The sequence below is a fragment of the Martes martes genome, assembly GCF_963455335.1.
Source record: "Martes martes genome assembly, chromosome: 4".
In the NCBI taxonomy this organism is placed as follows: domain Eukaryota; kingdom Metazoa; phylum Chordata; class Mammalia; order Carnivora; family Mustelidae; genus Martes; species Martes martes.
In genome coordinates this window covers 107,687,924-107,706,846 of record NC_137891.1, presented here as the reverse complement: position 1 = coordinate 107,706,846, position 18,923 = coordinate 107,687,924, and the positions used below count along the sequence as shown (strand labels likewise).

General features: G+C 39.5%; 1 protein-coding gene across 2 annotated transcripts in view; it reads left to right on the top strand.

Moving 5' to 3' along the window:
• Positions 1 to 415: 415 nt before the first annotated feature.
• Positions 416 to 18,923, top strand: part of PALMD (palmdelphin) — a 50,343-nt gene continuing 31,835 nt past the window's right edge. Inside the window, exons 1-2 of one of the 2 annotated variants that reach the window (XM_080802967.1) lie at positions 416 to 1,027; positions 18,546 to 18,626. In XM_080802967.1, coding sequence (XP_080659093.1) covers positions 983 to 1,027; positions 18,546 to 18,626 — 126 coding nt within the window. In that variant the 5' untranslated portion in view covers positions 416 to 982. Of the gene's footprint in view, positions 1,028 to 18,364; positions 18,627 to 18,923 lie in introns of both variants that reach the window. The other variant, XM_080802968.1, reaches the window with a different exon arrangement.

The window sequence follows — 18,923 nt, the reverse complement described above, 5'->3', positions numbered from 1 at the left end:
CTTTTTCTAAAGGGTAAGGGAACACCCATATAATGTCAGACCACATGAGTTACAGAATGTCTGGCCACACTTTCAAAGCCTCGCTCCTTTCTCTTGCACCACTGGTGAGGTCCAAATGGGCACCTTCCTGAAAGCCCAGAGTGTCATTTCTGAATAAGGTCTGAGAAAGAATGGCATCCCGTGGCAATCCAAGACAAGAAATAACCAAGGGTGGTACTGGACGTTTAAATCGCACCCAATGCTATTTGGTGGCCCGAGCGTCACCTTAACCCCTTTGATTTCTCCCTGATCTTAAGACTCCAAAATTTGAAAGCAACTGCTCAAGTGGGAGCAGGAGAGAGAGAGAAGGGTGACCTGAGGTAAATTTGCCCCATACTCAGTTCTGAGATAAACACAGAATTTATTATTATTGCCTGAAGCCAGTCAGAGGAAGAAAGGCAAGCGAGTGGCTTGCCCCAGGCAGTCCAGGCGAGGCTCTGTCTCTGCAAACTCGGGAGGAGGGTGCAGGTAAACTTTGGACAAACACACACAGACCCACACACACCCAGAGATGGCCGTGTGTTGCTAGAGCACAGGCCGATGACACCCTCCGCCTCCGGGTTCCCTGTGCCACTCCTGGAAAATAATGAGTTGGGTAAGGAACAGTTAATGAGAAAATGTGCCTTGCTAACTGTGCACATTACAACAAAGAGCTGGCAGCTCCTGAAGGAAAAGGGCTGGTGCGGCTGCCGTTCAGACTTGTCAGTCAGCTCTCGCCAGCAGCCTCAGGGTCTGCCTCCCCAGCACACTCTCATTACATGTGTCTGTCTGGCCGGCTCTGGACATCTGCTCAGAGACGCTCCTGCCGCCTCGGGGGTTTCTGCCTTCCTCCACGGGGGCCAAGGACTTTCTCGCTGTCACCCCTCGCCTCTCCCCCGGGAGGCTCCTGCTTTATGGTAGCTTGGGACTTCCTGCCCCTGTCTGCCTGCCCTTGACTTCCAGCATGGAAGAAGCCGAGCTGGTGAAGGAAAGACTTCAGGCCATCACAGTAAGTCTGTGTCCAGTTATCACTCGGGGAGGTGGTTGCTGAGGGGAAGGGCAGACGCGCTGCTGGTGTCCCGGCCGCCGAGCCCCTGTGAGTGCAAAAACAGAACTGTCATCCTTCGTGGACGCGGCTCTGGCGCTCTCTTCACCCCTGTGACCCTCTGTCATTCTCGGGCTTCAGAACCTGCGGGCAGGGCAATGGTCTATATTTTCGCCAAACTGTGCCGGCCGGCCGTCTTAAAGAGCTATATCTGAAGCTTGGGAGGCAGTTCGGTTCACTGTCATGTACCCTCTCAGTACCTTAAAAAGGCAGTTTCTCCTCCAGTGGGTACTTGCCAGACAGGGGATTAGAAAGCAGATCCTCAACTTGGAGACTTTTTAAAGCAAGGAATACACCCAAAAGTTAAATTCTTTGAAATGAGGGAGAGAGGAAGAATAAAACAAACAATTTGAAACTTTTTATCTGTCATGAGGTAGTATGTTCCAGGGAGCCTAACAGAATTAGAATGAATGTCATTGTACTTAATTAAACTAAGCATTAAACAAGAGAAAAGTAAGTAAAAGCACGTATCAGATTCATTCTTAGAGATCAGTTTTCAGCAGAGTCACAAACGGAGTAAGATCCTGATAAAGGAATGCCATGCGTGCAATGCCGTGGATTTGGAAAATATCTCGTTAATACCGGCAAGGAAAATAGTGTATTTTTTATGTCTGTTCTGGGAAAGAATCGCAGCAAGAAATAAACTACTTTCCTTAAGTGACCCAGCTTTTTTTTTTTTTTTAATTTTCTGAAATCCTGTATTTGGCAGTAACCTGGAAATCTGTGGCACAGTCAGTTACGATTAGCTACAATTTGTGATATAATTTTCTAAAAACTTGGAAATCCAGATCCCAATTTCTCAGCATTTTCTGCCACTGAAATTAGCTGTCAGGAAGAAATGAGTACTTTTTAAAAACTGATGTTAAATCAGGATGGGTAGGAGGATATTATTCTCTGCTCTTCCAGTTCCCAGAGCATAAATAATAATGCTAATCCAAATTTAGTATTTTTATTAAATGCATACAATGTCTTAGTGTCACCCAAAAAGGATTCAAGAAGTTGAAGCATTTTCTCAGCCAATAGTAAGGAACCAGAAGTCCAGACGTCCACCAATAAGGTTGGCCCTTTTCCATAAGACAATGCTTTTGAAATGCCTAGCTTCTAATTAGTACATTTCCCTTTCTTCAGAAAACTTTGCTTTGGAACTATTGTTTGTTTTGTTTTGTTCTTTTTTGTGTGTGTCTTTAAAGTCAGCCACCGTTTCAGCTGTCAGGCTTTAAGGGACAGGAACTGGGCCCTGCTCTGTTGTTTTTGGCATGGGCTTTTTGCATTACAGCTGTTGTCTAAAGGTTACTTTATTACACTGTGTGAGTTGTGTGGGCACAAGCTCAGCCTTTGCTTCTACCTCCCAAATTACTAAACTATATCATGTAGCTGGGGAAATACACAAGCCCGTTGTTCCCCATTTTCCTTCTTGAACTATAGCACAGCCTTATTGAAGTCCACGTTCCATCCAGAGCACCTTATAACTCCCACTGAAGCAGCACATGGTCTGAAGATATGACTGCTTACAGATATTCAGGAAAACCAGGAATTTGCACTGAGGGTTCCAAGTGAAAATAGAGGTAGAACAAGAGGCATCACGCTTTCCAAGCAGGCAAGAGAGTAAGTAGGTTCCTGAGTATACTGGTGTGTGCCTTTTCTGATGATTAACACACACGCGTGCACACACACACACACACACACACACTTTTTGATATTCCATTAGCCTGAACATATCCCATTAGAAGGAATTTGGCAAATCTCCAAAGTAAGATCACAAAGTAATTCTACCTTGGAAGTAAATTGTTTATATGAAGGTTACGGAGGTTGCGGGGGGCGATTGGAAAAAAAAGTTTATGGGAATAAATTCATACTAGCCTCCACCTTACCAGGCAAAACCCAGTCCCATTTGTCACAACCTAGAGGGGAAAATGGAGCAGTGGTGTGTCCATGGAAACAACACATCCACCTCCTGCTAGACACCCCGGGACATGCCAGCTTTCCCCACCCTTGTTTTACCAGGAAGCCACCTCAGCACTGCCCCCTCCCCCCTGGGAAAATGAAAACATACAGTATCCAGAAAATTCGCTGGGACTGTTTCACTTTGGGAAGTACTTAAAATTTTCAAAATCTCTGACCTAAACTAAAACTCAGACACAGTCTTCTCATTTTAACTGTTTTCTTCCTATTTCCTTTCACTGAAACAATGTTTGTATGCTTAAGGAACAAAATCGTAAGACTTTTCCAATGTACCCAAACCCAGCAATTCACAGACTTTGTTAGGGAAAGGGAAAAAAAAAAACAAAACCTTTTTACATTCTCAGATCTATTTGATTTTTATATTAAAATTTGTTCCTCCATTTCCTCACTGTGAAACGAGATGTTCTTCACTGTACATTTATTCCACCTGGTTTTGAGTGTCCAAACAGTCATTATTTCCACTGCAAGGAGTTGAAAAACACAAATGTCTATGCCTATAACTTGACAGAACCAAGTGCCCGCCCGTCCTCTTATCCCTCTTAAAAAAAAAAAAAAATAGATTAAGCACAGTAAGTAGGTGGAATGTGGCAGTTTGGCTCTCAGATTGAAAACTAATATTGTAATTGTGTCCTTCACTTCTCCCATCAGTAAATTGAATTTTAGATTGTCAGAAGTCTTCTCAAAAACTCAAAGAGAATAAAGAAAAAATTATGGAAAGTACACAGAAACAATTGTTTAAAAGCCAGTATATCAGTCTGGGTATATCAAATATGGATTCTATTTTATACACGTACTCTCACGTTCTTCCTTCATTACTTTGTCCATGTACCAACCCTTCCTTCACTGAATTAATCATCAAAGTATCTCTTAGCCAAAGAGTTCAGTTTTCAGCTGTAACTCAAAAACATGACTGCTTCAAACTGATTAGATGAAAAGTTTCTTGAGGCTTTTTTCAAGTCAGTACGTATTTTAACAAATAGCCAGTTTTTATACAAAAGAAGAGCTATTGAAGTAGACTAGTCATTTGAATTTCACTTTTAATATTACTGGGATAGATGAGACTAATATTTCCAGCATCCTCAGGAAGAGTGAGATGAAGGATTGACCGTTATCCCAACAGAGCTCCTCTCTGGCAGTAAACTTGGCCCACAGTAAAACCAGTGAAAGACGCAGACGAATTCCTTCCAGAAAGAGAGAGATCCCCTCCCTTAGGAGGAGTAATATTCCATATGTTCTCGACATCCTACTCTGCAAGGAACACATTATCTTATCTCCATTCCCACCATGACCTTAGAAAATACAGTTCCTAAATAACATGGGGACACTCAGACTGGAAAACTCCTAGACCTTAAACTGGCTAGAGATCATAAAAATAGCACTGTTTGGGGGCTGACCCCAGAAGAATTCTGAGAACGAGAATCAATTTTTCAGGAGAACAGACCCAGCTGGGGAGTGAAGAGATAAGAATAAAGTGAACATTTTAATTCTCATCAAGGTTTATCTTTGTTAGGAATGTGTGCTATCAACCCGTCTCCTCATTCCTTTATTCAGTTAATGGTGATCGAGCACCTACTGTGAGCCAGGCCTTACGTATTCAAAGGAAAGGAAGTGAAATAAGGGAAATCAGGAGTAGGGAGTGGGCTGTGGATCACAGTGACATTGGCAGGATGGGCCTCACAGAGGGGGTGACATTTAAGCATAGATGTGAAGGAGGTGAGCTCTGTCAAAATTTAGACAACAGAACTAATCACAACAAGCACCTGCCTAGAACTGACTCCATTTGGAAGGGAGCCATATAAAGTCCTGACACTGGAATTTGAGCAACAGAGCCAGATTTGCCGGCCAAAGCTGCTCGTGACGCAAAATAATAAGAAGCTCTCACATTTCCCCAGATCCACTCCCTATTTCTTTCCACTTCTAAGGAATTTTTTCTAGACTTGTAAACATGGGAACTTGGGTGGTAGAAATTTCCTTGCATAAAACAGAAATCCACCCAATACGAAGACCAACATTAAAACAAGAACACTCACACACAGGTTCTAGTTAATTCGTTAGCATGCATAGCCTGTCACCAGACACCACACTTCAACCCATTCCTTTTTTGTCGGTATCTGGGATCTTCTAGCAGTTAATAAGACAGTTGACAGCCTCAAAGCAGGACCTGCTACGTGATTTATGGGGCCAGTACACAAGGAAAATGTGGGGACCCTTGTTCAAAATCATTCGAAATATCAACGTGGCAACAGCACAGCGTTAAATGAAGTGCTGGGCCCTTCTCAGCATGGTGCCAAGTGACCCCAGAAACCAGCCCTACTTCTACTTCTTGGGCCCGCCATATACATTTCTCCCCCAATCATTCTGCCTGTCAGATGGGAGAGTAAAAACGAGAGCAAGCCTCCTGGCTCTTTCCTGAAGGTGTAACCTTACCTGTGTTTGGATCATTGCCTCATGTAGAGTTCTAAGGACTTCTTAAAATCATAATGGCTAAAAGAATGCAAGAGGCACCGTTGTTCTGAAGTACCTCGTGGTTAAGACAAAGTTATAGGAAGGACTTCTAATATGTCTTGGGCATCTAAAGACAGTCCCATAACAACGGTACATGGAGACGCAGTAATCTTCTCAGTAAAGAAGTCCTGTGCGAGGATATTCGAACAATGAAGCCTCTGCCCAATTTTCCACAGAGCCACACTGAGACGGCATGTTTCTTCCAGAGAGGGAAAGGTTGCTTCAAACAAAATGTGCTGTACCACATTTCTTTGCCAAACATAATAGCCCACCCACAAAGGAGGGCATGTGACGAGGCATAGTAATTTCGATAGTTATTAAGGAAACTGCTTTTTGATAACAGGGCGAGGTTTTTCCAGCGTGCTACAGAATGATAATGCTGCTTTGCAAAGACTTCTCGGGACAAGGATCCCCAGGAACCTTCTGCATAGTATCAGATGGTTAAAAAAACAAAAGCTGCTGCTTCTTTTTTTTTTTTTTTTAAGATTTTATTTATTTATTTGACAGACAGAGATCACAAGTAGGTAGAGAGGCAGGCAGAGAGAGAGGAAGGGAAGCAGGTTCCCCGCTGAGCAGAGAGCCCAATGCGGGGCTCGATCCCAGGAACCTGGGATCATGACCGGAACCAAAGGCAGAGGCTTTAACCCACTGACGCCCCCAAAAGCTGCTTCTTTACAAAACTCGGACTGAAGTAAATCAGAGTCTGAGCTCTGAAGTCTAACTAGAGTATAAACAAGGGCCACAGGGCTCTGGCTAAAACTCAAACAGGGCTTCCACTCCTTCACCCCCCGTCTCAAACGGCCTAGCTTCTCTTAAAATAAAATATAAATCTTTTAACTTATGTCAGTGACAGTGAAGTCATTTGGGGAAGAGACTCCCTTAAAATTCACTGCCTCCACACATCCCCTCACCAAGAAGCCTGTGGGATGTCCACTTTCCTAAGAGACCATAGGAGCAGTTTGAGTGAGATCCAAACTTTTTTTTTTTTATGTTTTTTACAGGTTTTTTTTTACGTTTTTTAAGTTCTGTTTTTCCATAAAACCCCCAGCGACTGAGAGGACTCAGTCAAGCCCTTAGAGACATGGAACCAGGTTATTCTCTGAAGCTCTGAAAAGAACTCAAAACTGGTTCCTGTCCGAAGCGTTTTCCATGTGTAATTGTGTCTGTGATTAACATAGGGGTACAACGTATTCAAATGAGCTACCACTGTTACTCAAAATCGACCTATGCTCGCAGATCTGGAACATAAAGGACATCTCTTTTTTTTTTTTTTTTTAAGATTTTATTTATTTATTTATTTGACAGACAGAGATCACAGGTAGGCAGAGAGGCGGGCAGAGAGAAAGGAGGAAGCAGGCTCCCCGCTGAGCAGAGAGCCCAATGTGGAGCTCGATCCCAGGACCCTGGGATCATGACCTGAGCCGAAGGCAGAGGCTTAACCCACTGAGCCACCCAGGCACCCCCATAAAGGACATCTCTTAAGTGAAAGAATTACAAGATTAATAATGATAATAACAGCACCTATTGTCACATAGCACTTAGACCTTAAAATATATATTTTATATATATATATATAAACTTTCACATCCGTATCTCATTTGTCCAAATATCCTATGAGTATTTGTGAAAGCAGATGTCACCGTTCCCATTTTATAGGTGGAAAACCTAACACCATGAAAAGCTAAGGGATTAGTTAAATAGCACAAGTTGGGTCAATTCTTCTGCTTGTCACACTCTCTGGCCACAATATCACAATAAATTCTAAGAAACATCAAAACCACAAACCTCACTCCATTTAGAACTTCCTCTGTGGTTCACTCTTAATAGAGTTTGAAGTGGAACAAAGAGAAGAATCTATAGAGGTTATGCTTCACTTAACCGCATTTTCTAACCCAAACCAGTCCTTCAGCTCTTACGGTCTCCTCTGCTTTCCACAGTCCACAGGGGAGTAGAGGTGGGAAAAGAGAAAGTGATGCCATTTCAGAAGCATTTGTAATTGCTTCGACAGGGCTGGGATGGCACCATTTCCCAGAGCATTCCATAATCTGAGACTGTGACCTTCCCATCCCACTTCCATTACACAAGGTCTCTTCCCTCCAGCCGGGATTTGCTAAGGCAGGGACATCACTGCATCTCACACAGCTCCCCAGCACTGAACTCAGCACTAGCTGGAACACACACACACACACACACACACACACCTTTGTGAATGAGTAAATGCATGAAGGCCATCAAGCTGAAAATATTTTTTTCACTAAAGTCAACAACAAAGTTCACCATCACCCCTTGAGTTTTGGGGGGTTTATCCTGTGTTTGTTCTTTATCCTTGTTTGTTTTGTCACTATTCATTAGAACAAACAGGAAAGGACAAAGGAATAAACGAGAAACCCAAATGAGTTTCATTTCGAGATGTGTCAGAATTTGTTCTCTGGCTAGGAAAGAAGACTAAAGTTACTGAATAAAATAAGGTTTAGAAAATGTGTGCTTTTTCATTCACTTCATAAGATGTAGTGATAACCACATCCAACGCCCGTGGATAACTTAAGAATGAGGATGTTTCAGAACTAGGATGCAGAAATAATCATAGAGCCAGGAGAAAACCTAGAGATTTCCCGCTCTAGCTGAAGAAAATTTAGAGAATGTACATATTCCCATCCTCACTATGCTATGCTCCAAAGATGCTCACCCAGCTTCTCCTCGAATGCTTCCAAAAGGTGTGTCCATACCTCACCCAATACCCTCTTCCATTTGAGAACAGCCCTCTGTGTTGAGTTCAGAATCTCGTTTCCTTAAATTCCCACTCATCCATTCATCATGTCTCCAGTCACTGAAGCCATACAGCTTCATTTTCTTGATTTCGATCATTGCTCATATCACAGGCTCATTCTAGACACTCTGAAATGTCAGTGTCAGTCTTAAAATTGGGTGCTCAAAGCACTGACCCATACAGAGTGCTTAGTGCTATACCATCTTGTTTGGGGAGCTGTATTTCTAATGACAGGTTTGAGAAAAGATAAGGTACGGCATAAAGAGCATCATCTGGGTTCCTGGGTGGCTCAGTGAGTTAAGCCTCTGCCTTCGGCTCAGGTCATGATCTCAGGATCCTGGGATCGAGTCCCATATCAGGCTCTCTGCTCAGCAGGGAGCCTGCTTCCCCCCCTTCTCTCTCTCTCTGCCTGCCTCTTTGCCTACTTGTGATCTCTCTACCTCTCTGTCAAATAAATAAATAAAACCTTAAAAAAAAAAAAGCATCATCTTTGGAGTTATAGAAGTTTAGGTTCAATACCAGTTTCAACACTGGACCAACCATACTGTTTGGGGAAATTAATACACTCTAGTCCTTAGCTTCAGTGTCTGTAAAGTTAAGAATAACCATTAACTTGAAAGTCAGTAGCCAGATACACAATGAATACACAAAAATCAGTAGCTTTCTGAAAAACAATAATTAGTCAGAAAATGTAATACAAAAATATCTCATTCCTAATAGCTATAAAATTAAAATAATTGTTAAAAGCTGAAAAGAATCCTCTTAAGGAATGTGTAAGATTTATACGAAAAAACTTTTATACTCTTATACCCACTATGACAAGGAAATGTGCAGAATTTATATAATGAAACTACTAAACAATATATGTGTTTGGGGAGGCACAGCATTCCTTAAGGTGAAGCTCAAATACCAAAATCTGTCATATTTTTCCAAATTTATTTTATGTTTAATGCAATTCCAATCAAAATCCTCAAAGGAAGCATTCTTTTTTTTATAAGACTATATTTATTTGACATAGAGAGAGATCACAAGTAGACAGAGAGGCAGGCAGAGAGAGAGGAAGAAGCAGACTCCCCGCCGAGCAGAGAGCCCAATGCAGGGCTCAATCCCGAGACCCTAAAACCACGACCTGAGCCGAAGGCAGAAGCTTAACCCACTGAGCCACCCAGGCGCCCCAAAGGAGGCATTCTTGTTCACTGCTGGTGGCAGCATGAAATTACTAAACAGGACAGTTTGGCAACTGGTAGAAGAAAAGTCAAAAATAATTTTATCCTCTGACCTAGAATTTTATTAACAAGGATCTTATACTAAAGAAAAATAAGAGATGCACTCACAGATGGAGTCCTAAGGTGCTCATGACATAGCAAAGTCATTTCTTATAGTACAAAAGTAGAAGCAAACTCAATGTCTAAAAAGAGGAATTTAGCTGAGTAAATAGGATGCATATATGTATGTGTGTATACATATATAGTATAATATATATGTGTATATTACATATAATGGAATAATATGAAGCCATTAAAAATAATTTAGAATACTATTTAATGACATGACATATCATTGTGTTCATGATATATTAAAAAAAGGTCAGATTACTAAATATGTAAAATACACCTCCAATTTTATGTAAACTATAACATATCATGCAGATATAAATCATATATAAGAGTATTGATCTCTGATTATCTCTGGATAATAATAGTTAATATTAGGAGTAATTTTTAAAATTCTATCAGGATACTTAACAAAATCACTCCGAAGTCCAAGTGGAAAAAAACAAAAAACTATTGCTACTAATTAAGACATTTTAGACAAAAGCAATGAAGTTCAAAAACTTGACCAATAAAATGTTAATTTGTCTCATCGACACATCATCTAAACTATGTAATATTAATTCCAAACCCAACTATGCAGGTAATCTGGAACCAGACCCTAATATACATACAAAATTAGTAAATGATAAAAATTAACACTTTTTTAAAAAGTAAATCAATAGGAAAGAATCCTTCAATAGAGCTATAGATCAGCCAAAAATTTGGGAAAAAAATATTAGATCTTTGGCAGTTACCATAAATCAAAATAAATCAGCTAGATTGAAGAGGCTTTTTAAAAAAATCTTCAGGAAACTTGAAGAAAATATAGATGGATAATTACTGTATCTCAGATGATAAAGATATTAAAAACATCAGGGTAATAGAGTAACATTTTCAGCACTTTTTTTTTTTTAAGATTGTATTTACTTATTTGCCAGAGAGCGAGCACACACACAAGCAGGGGGAGTGCAGACAGAGGGAGAAGCATACTCCCTGCCCAGCAGGGAGCCTGGTATGGCACTAGATCCCAGGGCTCTGGGATCATGACCTTAGCCCAAAGCAGACACTTAACCAACTGAGCTACCCAGGCATCCCAACTTTTAATACTTCTAATAACACCAGAAGTAAAATTTAAATGCAATTTTAAAAATTGCTTGCAACTAATATGACAAACAAAAGGTTATTATCCTTAATTTAAAGGGTTCTTACACATTGATAAGTAAATAATTAATAGGTTTTACAGAAAAATGGGTAGACATCACAAACAGGCAATTTAAAACATAATTGATACAGATAGCCAAGAAAATTATGAATAATATTTCCCCACACTAATCCCAGAAATCTCATTAAGACATCAAAATGAAATACTATTTGACCTACGCAAATTGCTAAAAGATCTTTTACTTGCACTATTCGTAATTAGTAAGGGTGAGGTGAAATATAAAAATATGAGTTAAAACAACTTTTCATTGAAGTCTTTTTAACAATCTGTATTAAGAATTTTTAAAACATCCCTATACCTAGGTAACTAACTTCTAGGGACCTATCTTGAGGAAATAATCAGAGAAAAGTGGTTCAAAATTTACATACAAGGAACTTCATCACACAACTACTCATTATAACAAAAGATACAAAAGCAGCCTAAGGGGCAGGAAAAAAAGAGACTGAGCAAATAATGGTATTCTAAATAAAATTTAATATTTTTATTAATAAAATTTAATAACATGAGAAACACTCATGACACAATATTAAGTACAAAAGATGGAACACAAACTGTGTATGGGCCCCCTCACGTGGTTTGCACGTATGTTTGTGTAAGGGTGCACATCTGTGGTTTGGGTATACTGAAGAAAGAATGGAATAAAATGCATCAAAATGTGGGCAGCAGTTAGTTCTAAAGCAGTGGGAGTACAAGGGATTCTTATATTTTTCTTTAAAGTTGTCTGGATTTTTTTAATCTTCTACAATTAACATATTGTACAAGGTTCCAGAGTTTACATTTGTTAAGAATAAAATTAATCATTAATTTAGGTCCAACATTCCTAATAGACAAGATATTTCAAAATCTTGATTTGGTCCTCTTTTATTTCATTGATTCCTAAAACTAGCCGACCTGGAGCAGTTTCTAACAATAAATCTTCCAGCACCCCCTACTTCACCCTCAAAATTTTGAGTCAGAAAGTTACCTCAATACATTTATGTTTATTGGTTTATTGGGTTTAATTTTAGTGTTCTCTCTTCTTATAGGGCATTGGTTTTTTTTATTGTTAATATAATCACTTTCAACTATATTTTTTTTCTGTTTGAATTTACCCAAATTTCTGAAAGAATAAAATAAGAAACTTTGTCCAAAGCCAGGCTAAAACCAAGGTATTGAATTTCCATAATCTAGATATCTTCATTTCTCAATTTCTTCACCTACCTACTGGGGATAAACGTGGTTCCTACTTCAAAAACATTTGGGGAGGATGAAATAAATTGATTCATTTAAGAGCTTTAAGAAGTTCCTGACTCATAAAAAGTTATCTGTAAATGTTAGCTATTGTTGTAACCACCATAATCATCATCTGCCCATCTAGAAAAATTAAGCAAAAGAAAGTTTTAAATGTTTCACTTTTAATAATCGAATGTTATCTCTTAGACATTGCTTGTCTAAATACAACATTGTTTAATAATTCATCCCACGACTTTGCCAGGGATTAACCAGTAAGTTCACCAGTCTTTAAATATTCATAATTCCCCCATTGTCCCTCTTCCAAAAATTAGGACATTTGCTACTTTCAGTCTTCAAGACCTCTTCTCCCAAGATTCCAAGGTTACTTGACAGTAATTTTCTGTTATGTTGGGGCACCTGGGTGACCCAGTCAGTTGAGCATCCAACTCTTGATTTCAGATCAGGTCATGTTCACAGGGTCATAAGATCAAGCCCCACACTGGGCTCTGTGCTGGGCGTGGAACGCGTTCAAAATTCTCACTGCCCCTTCCTCTGCCCCCCCCACCCCTGCTTGCTCCCTCTCTAAAAATAACAATAATAATACTAATAATTTTCTGTCATGTCTATAAATTTTCTACTCTCTGAAATGAACCCCACCAGAGTCTGAACAGCTCTGTCTTCAGCGCCCTATTTCTTCTTGTGCTTCAGTTTTCCTTTAAGCTTATTTGCTCTACCCTCTTCAGGGTTAGAATTATTCTCCTTAATCAAAAATGTGGAAGCAAAATAGAAATGGAATAGTTCTATTTTTGTCATGTTGCTATTATACTATGTATCCCAGCAGTTGTCCAATGATTGCCTTTACTGTTTTGCTCTCAATATGACTAAGTATACATAATTATTTATACACTCGTGCTTTGTGTGCCCTCAATGTTTTTCACATGCTTCTCATCTTCACATCACCTCAGATTTTTTTTACATTTATTTATACTATTACAAGTAGGTACCACTGGCTAATCTTCATTCTTGGTTTCATGAGCCCATTGGAGAGCTCCCAGTGATACCAAACTATTTGGGTTTGTTTTGCTTATAGTAGCTCTCTTTTCTTCTTACCTGAGATCATTTGTAATTGTGTAGCCATGTTTCCACTTGTAAACTGCCCAGGCTTCATGGTCTACCTTCCCTTTTGAAATGCTTGTCCCTTTTTCAAGAGTTTTTTAAGAAATTTTCAAGACTTTTAGAAATCGAAGTTTCAGTGCACTCTAGTGAACCTCTAACTATGCTCAGGATTCTTTTCTGGGAATGTTGCGTTAGCACATCCCTTTCTTTCCAGGTTACCATTATCTGCACATCGAAATTATAAGATACTCAGCTTCTAGCAGAATGAATCTGAAATGACTTGACTAATTGAATTAGCCTAATTTGTCAAGTTCTATTATAATTTCTGATTGACTTCATAATAAAATTCCATATGGATTCCCTTCCTCTTCTACCCCTTCAATGTAGGTGCTTCATGAAGGATCTGTCTTTAGCCCTCCTCTCTTCACAAATATGTCTCCGGTTGTGCTCTGACCATCTTCTGACTTCAGCTATCCTTTCTGAAACTCCCACATCTCTATCTTTGACTCCCCATCTCTCTCCAACCAATGTTTCAACTGGCCCCCAGAAAACTCTATCTTGTTGTCCCAAAGACACCTCGAACTTGGTGTGAATCCATCATCTCCCCCACCAACCCCTCTTCCTTCTCCTGAATATCTTGCATCTGTTGGCAATTCTGCCCGGCCTAGGCATAAAAGACTTTTGCTCGCATTTGACCCCTTCCTTTCCTGCATCCATATGTCACCAGTTGCCAAGTCCAACCAACTTTAACTCCTTGGTCTCTGACATACATAAGCACTCCTACCTCTTGCTCAAGTTCTCCTGGTCTAACTGATGATCCCCATTTGCACGGTCCTCCTTCAACATCTATCACCCAATTACGTGAGATTAAACTTCTTAAAACATGATTTTAACTCTATGAATCCTCTCCCTCTGAACACTTTTCATTGCTCTCTATCAGCACATAGGTAAATTCCAAACCCCTTGTCCTACCATTGAATATTTTCTATTGAGGACGTATCTTCATCCTCTTATCCCTGTTTTATTTCCCACTACCCATATGGCAACTTAGATTCCAGAATTGCTATTCTAGAGAATGTACCAATTTTCTACCTCCAAGCCTTTGCTCACATTGAGCCCTTGACTTGAGTGCCCTTTCTCCACACTCCCCTGCTCCCCAGCAGCTATCCAACATACTCTTCACAAATGCTACATCAGAGCCTCTCTCAACCACATCATCTAGAAACAACTGCTCTCTATCTCCCCTCAACTCTCCTAGAGCCTTCTCTTGTGTCTCAGGGAAGACGTTTCTTTAAAGATTTTTTTTAATTTATTTATTTGATAGACAGAGATTACAAGTCATCAGAGAGGCAGGCAGGGAGAGAGGAGGAAGCAGGCTCCCCACTGAGCACAGAGCCCAATGCGGGGCTCGATCCCAGGACTCTGAGACCATGACCCAAGCCAAAGGCAGAGGCTTTAACCCACTGAGCCGCCCAGGCGCCCCAGGAAAGACATTTCTTACCTTTTTTCTTAAATTATATAGTTACTTGGATGAGTGATTCTCTTTTTGTATAAGAGTGTAAGTTTCAGGGTGCCTGGGTGCCTCAGTGGGTTAAGCCTTTGCCTTAAGCTCAGGTCATGGTCCCAGGGTCCTGGGATTGAGCCCCACATCAGACTCTCTGCTCAGCAGGAAGACTGCTTCTCCTTCTCTCTCTGCCTGCCTCTCTGCCTACTTCTGCCTACTTGTGATTTCTCTCTCTGTCAAATAAATAAATAAATAATCTTTTAAAAAAAAAAAAAGAGTGTAAGTTTCTTGATGAAAGAATCTACTTGTTTTTTTTAAAATATTTTATTTATTTACTTGACAGAGAGAGACAGCGAGAGAGGGAACACAAGCAGGGGGAGTGGGAGAGGGGGAAGCGGGCTTCCCGGCAACCAGGGAGCCTGATGTGGGGCTCTATCCTGGGATTATGACCTGAGCAGAAGGCAGATGCTTAATGACTGAGCCATCCAGGAGCCCCAAAAGTATCTACTTCTGAAAAAATTTTAAATACTGCACAACTTCAAACGTCACCCTAAACAGAGTGTTTGTACATAAGTACCCCAGTATTGGATAAATTAATCATTAAATAACCCAGGATCAATCCTGTCTTCTTTACAGATTCAGGAATTCTGGAATATTAGCTCCTTGTTAATCTATAATATCTCTAAAATAGTCACACTCCTAAGTACGGTGCTTATTTTTATCAAGTACATGATTGCAATAATACTGGATTATGGGTGTTCACAATAGCTTTCTAGTTGCGCAAGATAAACTAATTTTCAACATAATCAAGAGGTAGGCTTATACGGAATTGGAATTTGTGGGTGTCAACTGTTAAAATATTCTAAGTCAGACAGCTAAAAATCTATCTTGGCAACTGTTCATTAAATAGAAGTCTTCCTTAGTTGAACATTTAAAAAGTAAGCATCAGTGCTCGCTTCAGCAGCACATATAATAGAAAGTAAGCATCAATGTAAGTTATTCGTAAGAGTTAACATTAATAGATATATGATGTGCCAGGTTATAACAGATGCTATAGACATGCTCAAGCTCCTGGGGAAATTTTGGGAAGCAGATGGCATCCCACATCTATTTGTTTTATGATAATTTTGGAAGGAATTAGTGGGCTATGGTAACTTTTGGTATACTAGCAATAGAGCTAGATATGCAACTTAAGGTTGACTTATTTATTTTGTCTTAAAATTAAATTACTGCCATCTCATTTTTCAGTAATTCTTATAAGTCCCTATGAAATTTGGCAAAAGGATAATAATCTGCTATTGAATATTTTATGAGGAAAATGAGCTTCTATCTTAAAGGAGAATCATGCCTATAACATTATAAATTATCTTCTTAATTACCTAGACTGACATAAGGGAGGCATCACGTTAGCTCTGAGAGACAAAACATTGGTATTCCTTAGCAACCCTCCATAAGCCTTGTGTTGCCAAAACACTTCAGATGCCCTGCCTCTACCCACACAGCTTTCCTTCCCTTATTACCAACCCAAGATGAAACCAGCCCAAACTGGTTATTGAAAGGGGTGGGGAAGCCTTGCTAGGTTCAACATCATCTTGTATACTTAAGGCACTCTTCTCTATGGGCTACCTGTGGCGTGAGGGAGATGATTACACACCAACACTAAATATGGAATGAAAAATGAGCTCCCTTCTTATGGGAGACCCCACTCCTGTTGCCAGCCAGAACTGGCCACAGTTCTCCATGATAGACAGGACAGTGAGGGAAATTGTAAGAAGTGGGACTAATTTCTCACTCAGGAAAATGGTGTGGTGAGTTGGCTAAGAGTGTGGAGGCTAAACTTAAATTGCCTGGATTCAGACCCTAGGTCAGCCACTTACTAGTTGTGAGATCTCAGACTAATTAGTTACTCAGTTAGTTAAACTTACATTTCCTCTCCTAAGATGAAAATTAATACAATATTTTTGTTATTATGATGATTCAGTGAAATAGTGCCTGCAAAATACTTACTAAAATGTTTGGCATAATACATTTAAAATATTACTAATATCTGCTCAATTACAGCCTCTAGATAGAATGGAGAATTGACTCACAGGTCAGAGTTGTTGTTCCTAATGACCAGATCTGACCTAAACAAGTAATACTGAAGACCACGTTTGTTGCCTAGCTAATGTTTTCTTAATTTTTATTTATTCTTTTTAATTTCTTTTCAGTGTTCCAGAATTCATTGTTTATGCACCACACCCAGTGCTCCATGCAATATGTGCCCTCCATAATAACCACCATGCTGGCACACCCCACCCCTCACTCCCCTCCCCTCTAAAACCCTCATTTTGTTCTTTGTTGCCTAGCTAATTTTTTTTTTCAGAATAACTGCTTATAAAATTTACAAAGTGGGTTACTGATGAAGTCATATATTCTTCTAACACACAAAGAAAAACATGACATCAAGTTGGAGAGTAACATGTTGTTTTTCTTCGACAAATGTACCTGAACTTAAACATCAAAAAAGAGTTTTTATCTTCAAAGGAGTCACATCAGGAAGGCTTGCACTTATTTCAACAATGTTGCCAATTATTTTTGGAACTCTTCCTTCCAAATTACCTTCTGAGCCTGCTTCACATTCTTTCAGTTGTCTTCACTGGCAACAAATTTTTATCCTTTGAGAGTTTTCAATTTTGAAAGCTGATTCAAAATCCACTCTTATAAAAGAGGGGAGGATAATGTCACCTCTGGTCAAAAAATAAGGAAATAAGAGCCATTTTGCATAGCTTGTAAAATGCCTCAGAAAATTCCAGAGAGGGGCTCTCTAAAACATTTCAGGCTTATGGAAGCATTATCAGAATTAGTGTGCTGCTTTCTGAGATTAACTGGATTATGCCTTATTTCCTTAACTTTATTAAACAAATACTTACAGAGTGTTATGCGTCAAACACCAGCCTAGGAAATTTGACGTATATTTAATGCTCATATCTTATGAGGTAGATTCCCTTATTATCCCTATTATTTCAGATGAGGTAATTGAGGCACAGAAAACTTAAGAATTTTGTCCAAGAACACAGGCCTAGTAAATGGCAGAGCCAGAAATCAAACCCAGGCTATATAGTATATATACTATATTTTCTAAAAAGTACAACCACTGGGCATTAACAGTAATGCTTCCTGGGTTTTTTGAGGTAATGCAATTTAAACTTGGTGAAAGAAACCCCATCACCCCATGAATTTTTTTTTTTTTTAACTGGAGCTAAAAGCTCTCTTACTGTTAACAAGCATTATCTGAACCTTTTTTCTCTATCTTCACATAGCAAGTTATACAAGGAGGAAACACTCCCACTTTCTAGCTTCCTAGTTTTCAAATGCTCTGTAGGCTAACTATCCTGTTTTCCCACATAAGCAGACCTTTTACCCAGCAGTTTCTTCAGTCCTGTGCCAGGAACAGTGTTTCTCCTCACAGGGTTTCCTCAGGCTTATTTCAAAATTCCCTCCTTAAAATTCACTTTTTCCATTGCATCACTCAGTAGCTCAATCTTGCTTGATTAATGGGAATATTTTTTAAAGCGGACGGGAGGAGAGTGGGGAAGGAAAGACATTGAAATATTTTCAAGTTCTCTTTGAAAAAGCACCTTCTATCGTTTTCCACCAGCAAAATGTTTTGAATGCCTCACTTTGCCCCGCTTCCCTTTGAAATATGAGTTTCCAAAGAAGCTTTCTACCAATGCCAGGAGCGTACCGCTGGCCAGCCATTCCGTAATGACGACAACCCCAAGGAAACATATTTAAGCAAATTGAAAAAATAGATTACGCTGGAACGCCTTTTATTTCAGGATAAAAGAAAAATACAAGAAGAAATCTCACAGAAGCGTCTGAAAATAGAGGAAGAAAAACTAAAGCACCAGCATTTGAAGGTAATTTATGATTTTAATTTCATTTCAATGATTTTGTACTCAAATATCCTAATGGCACTCAAAATCTCTATAGTAAAGATGCTTTGGGAAGGAAAAAATTCAGCATTGTTTTACTAACACCCTAATAACAGTAGGGGAGGGCCAAGAAGCTAGTAATATTTGCATAGGAGATTAATATCTTCTGGTAAACATGTAGAAAACAAGTTTTTATTACTTTTATCCTTCATTACTGAATTTCCTCATTTTCTTGGGTAACCTTGAGAATTTAGCCTTGATAATTTGGCCCCCTGAACACAG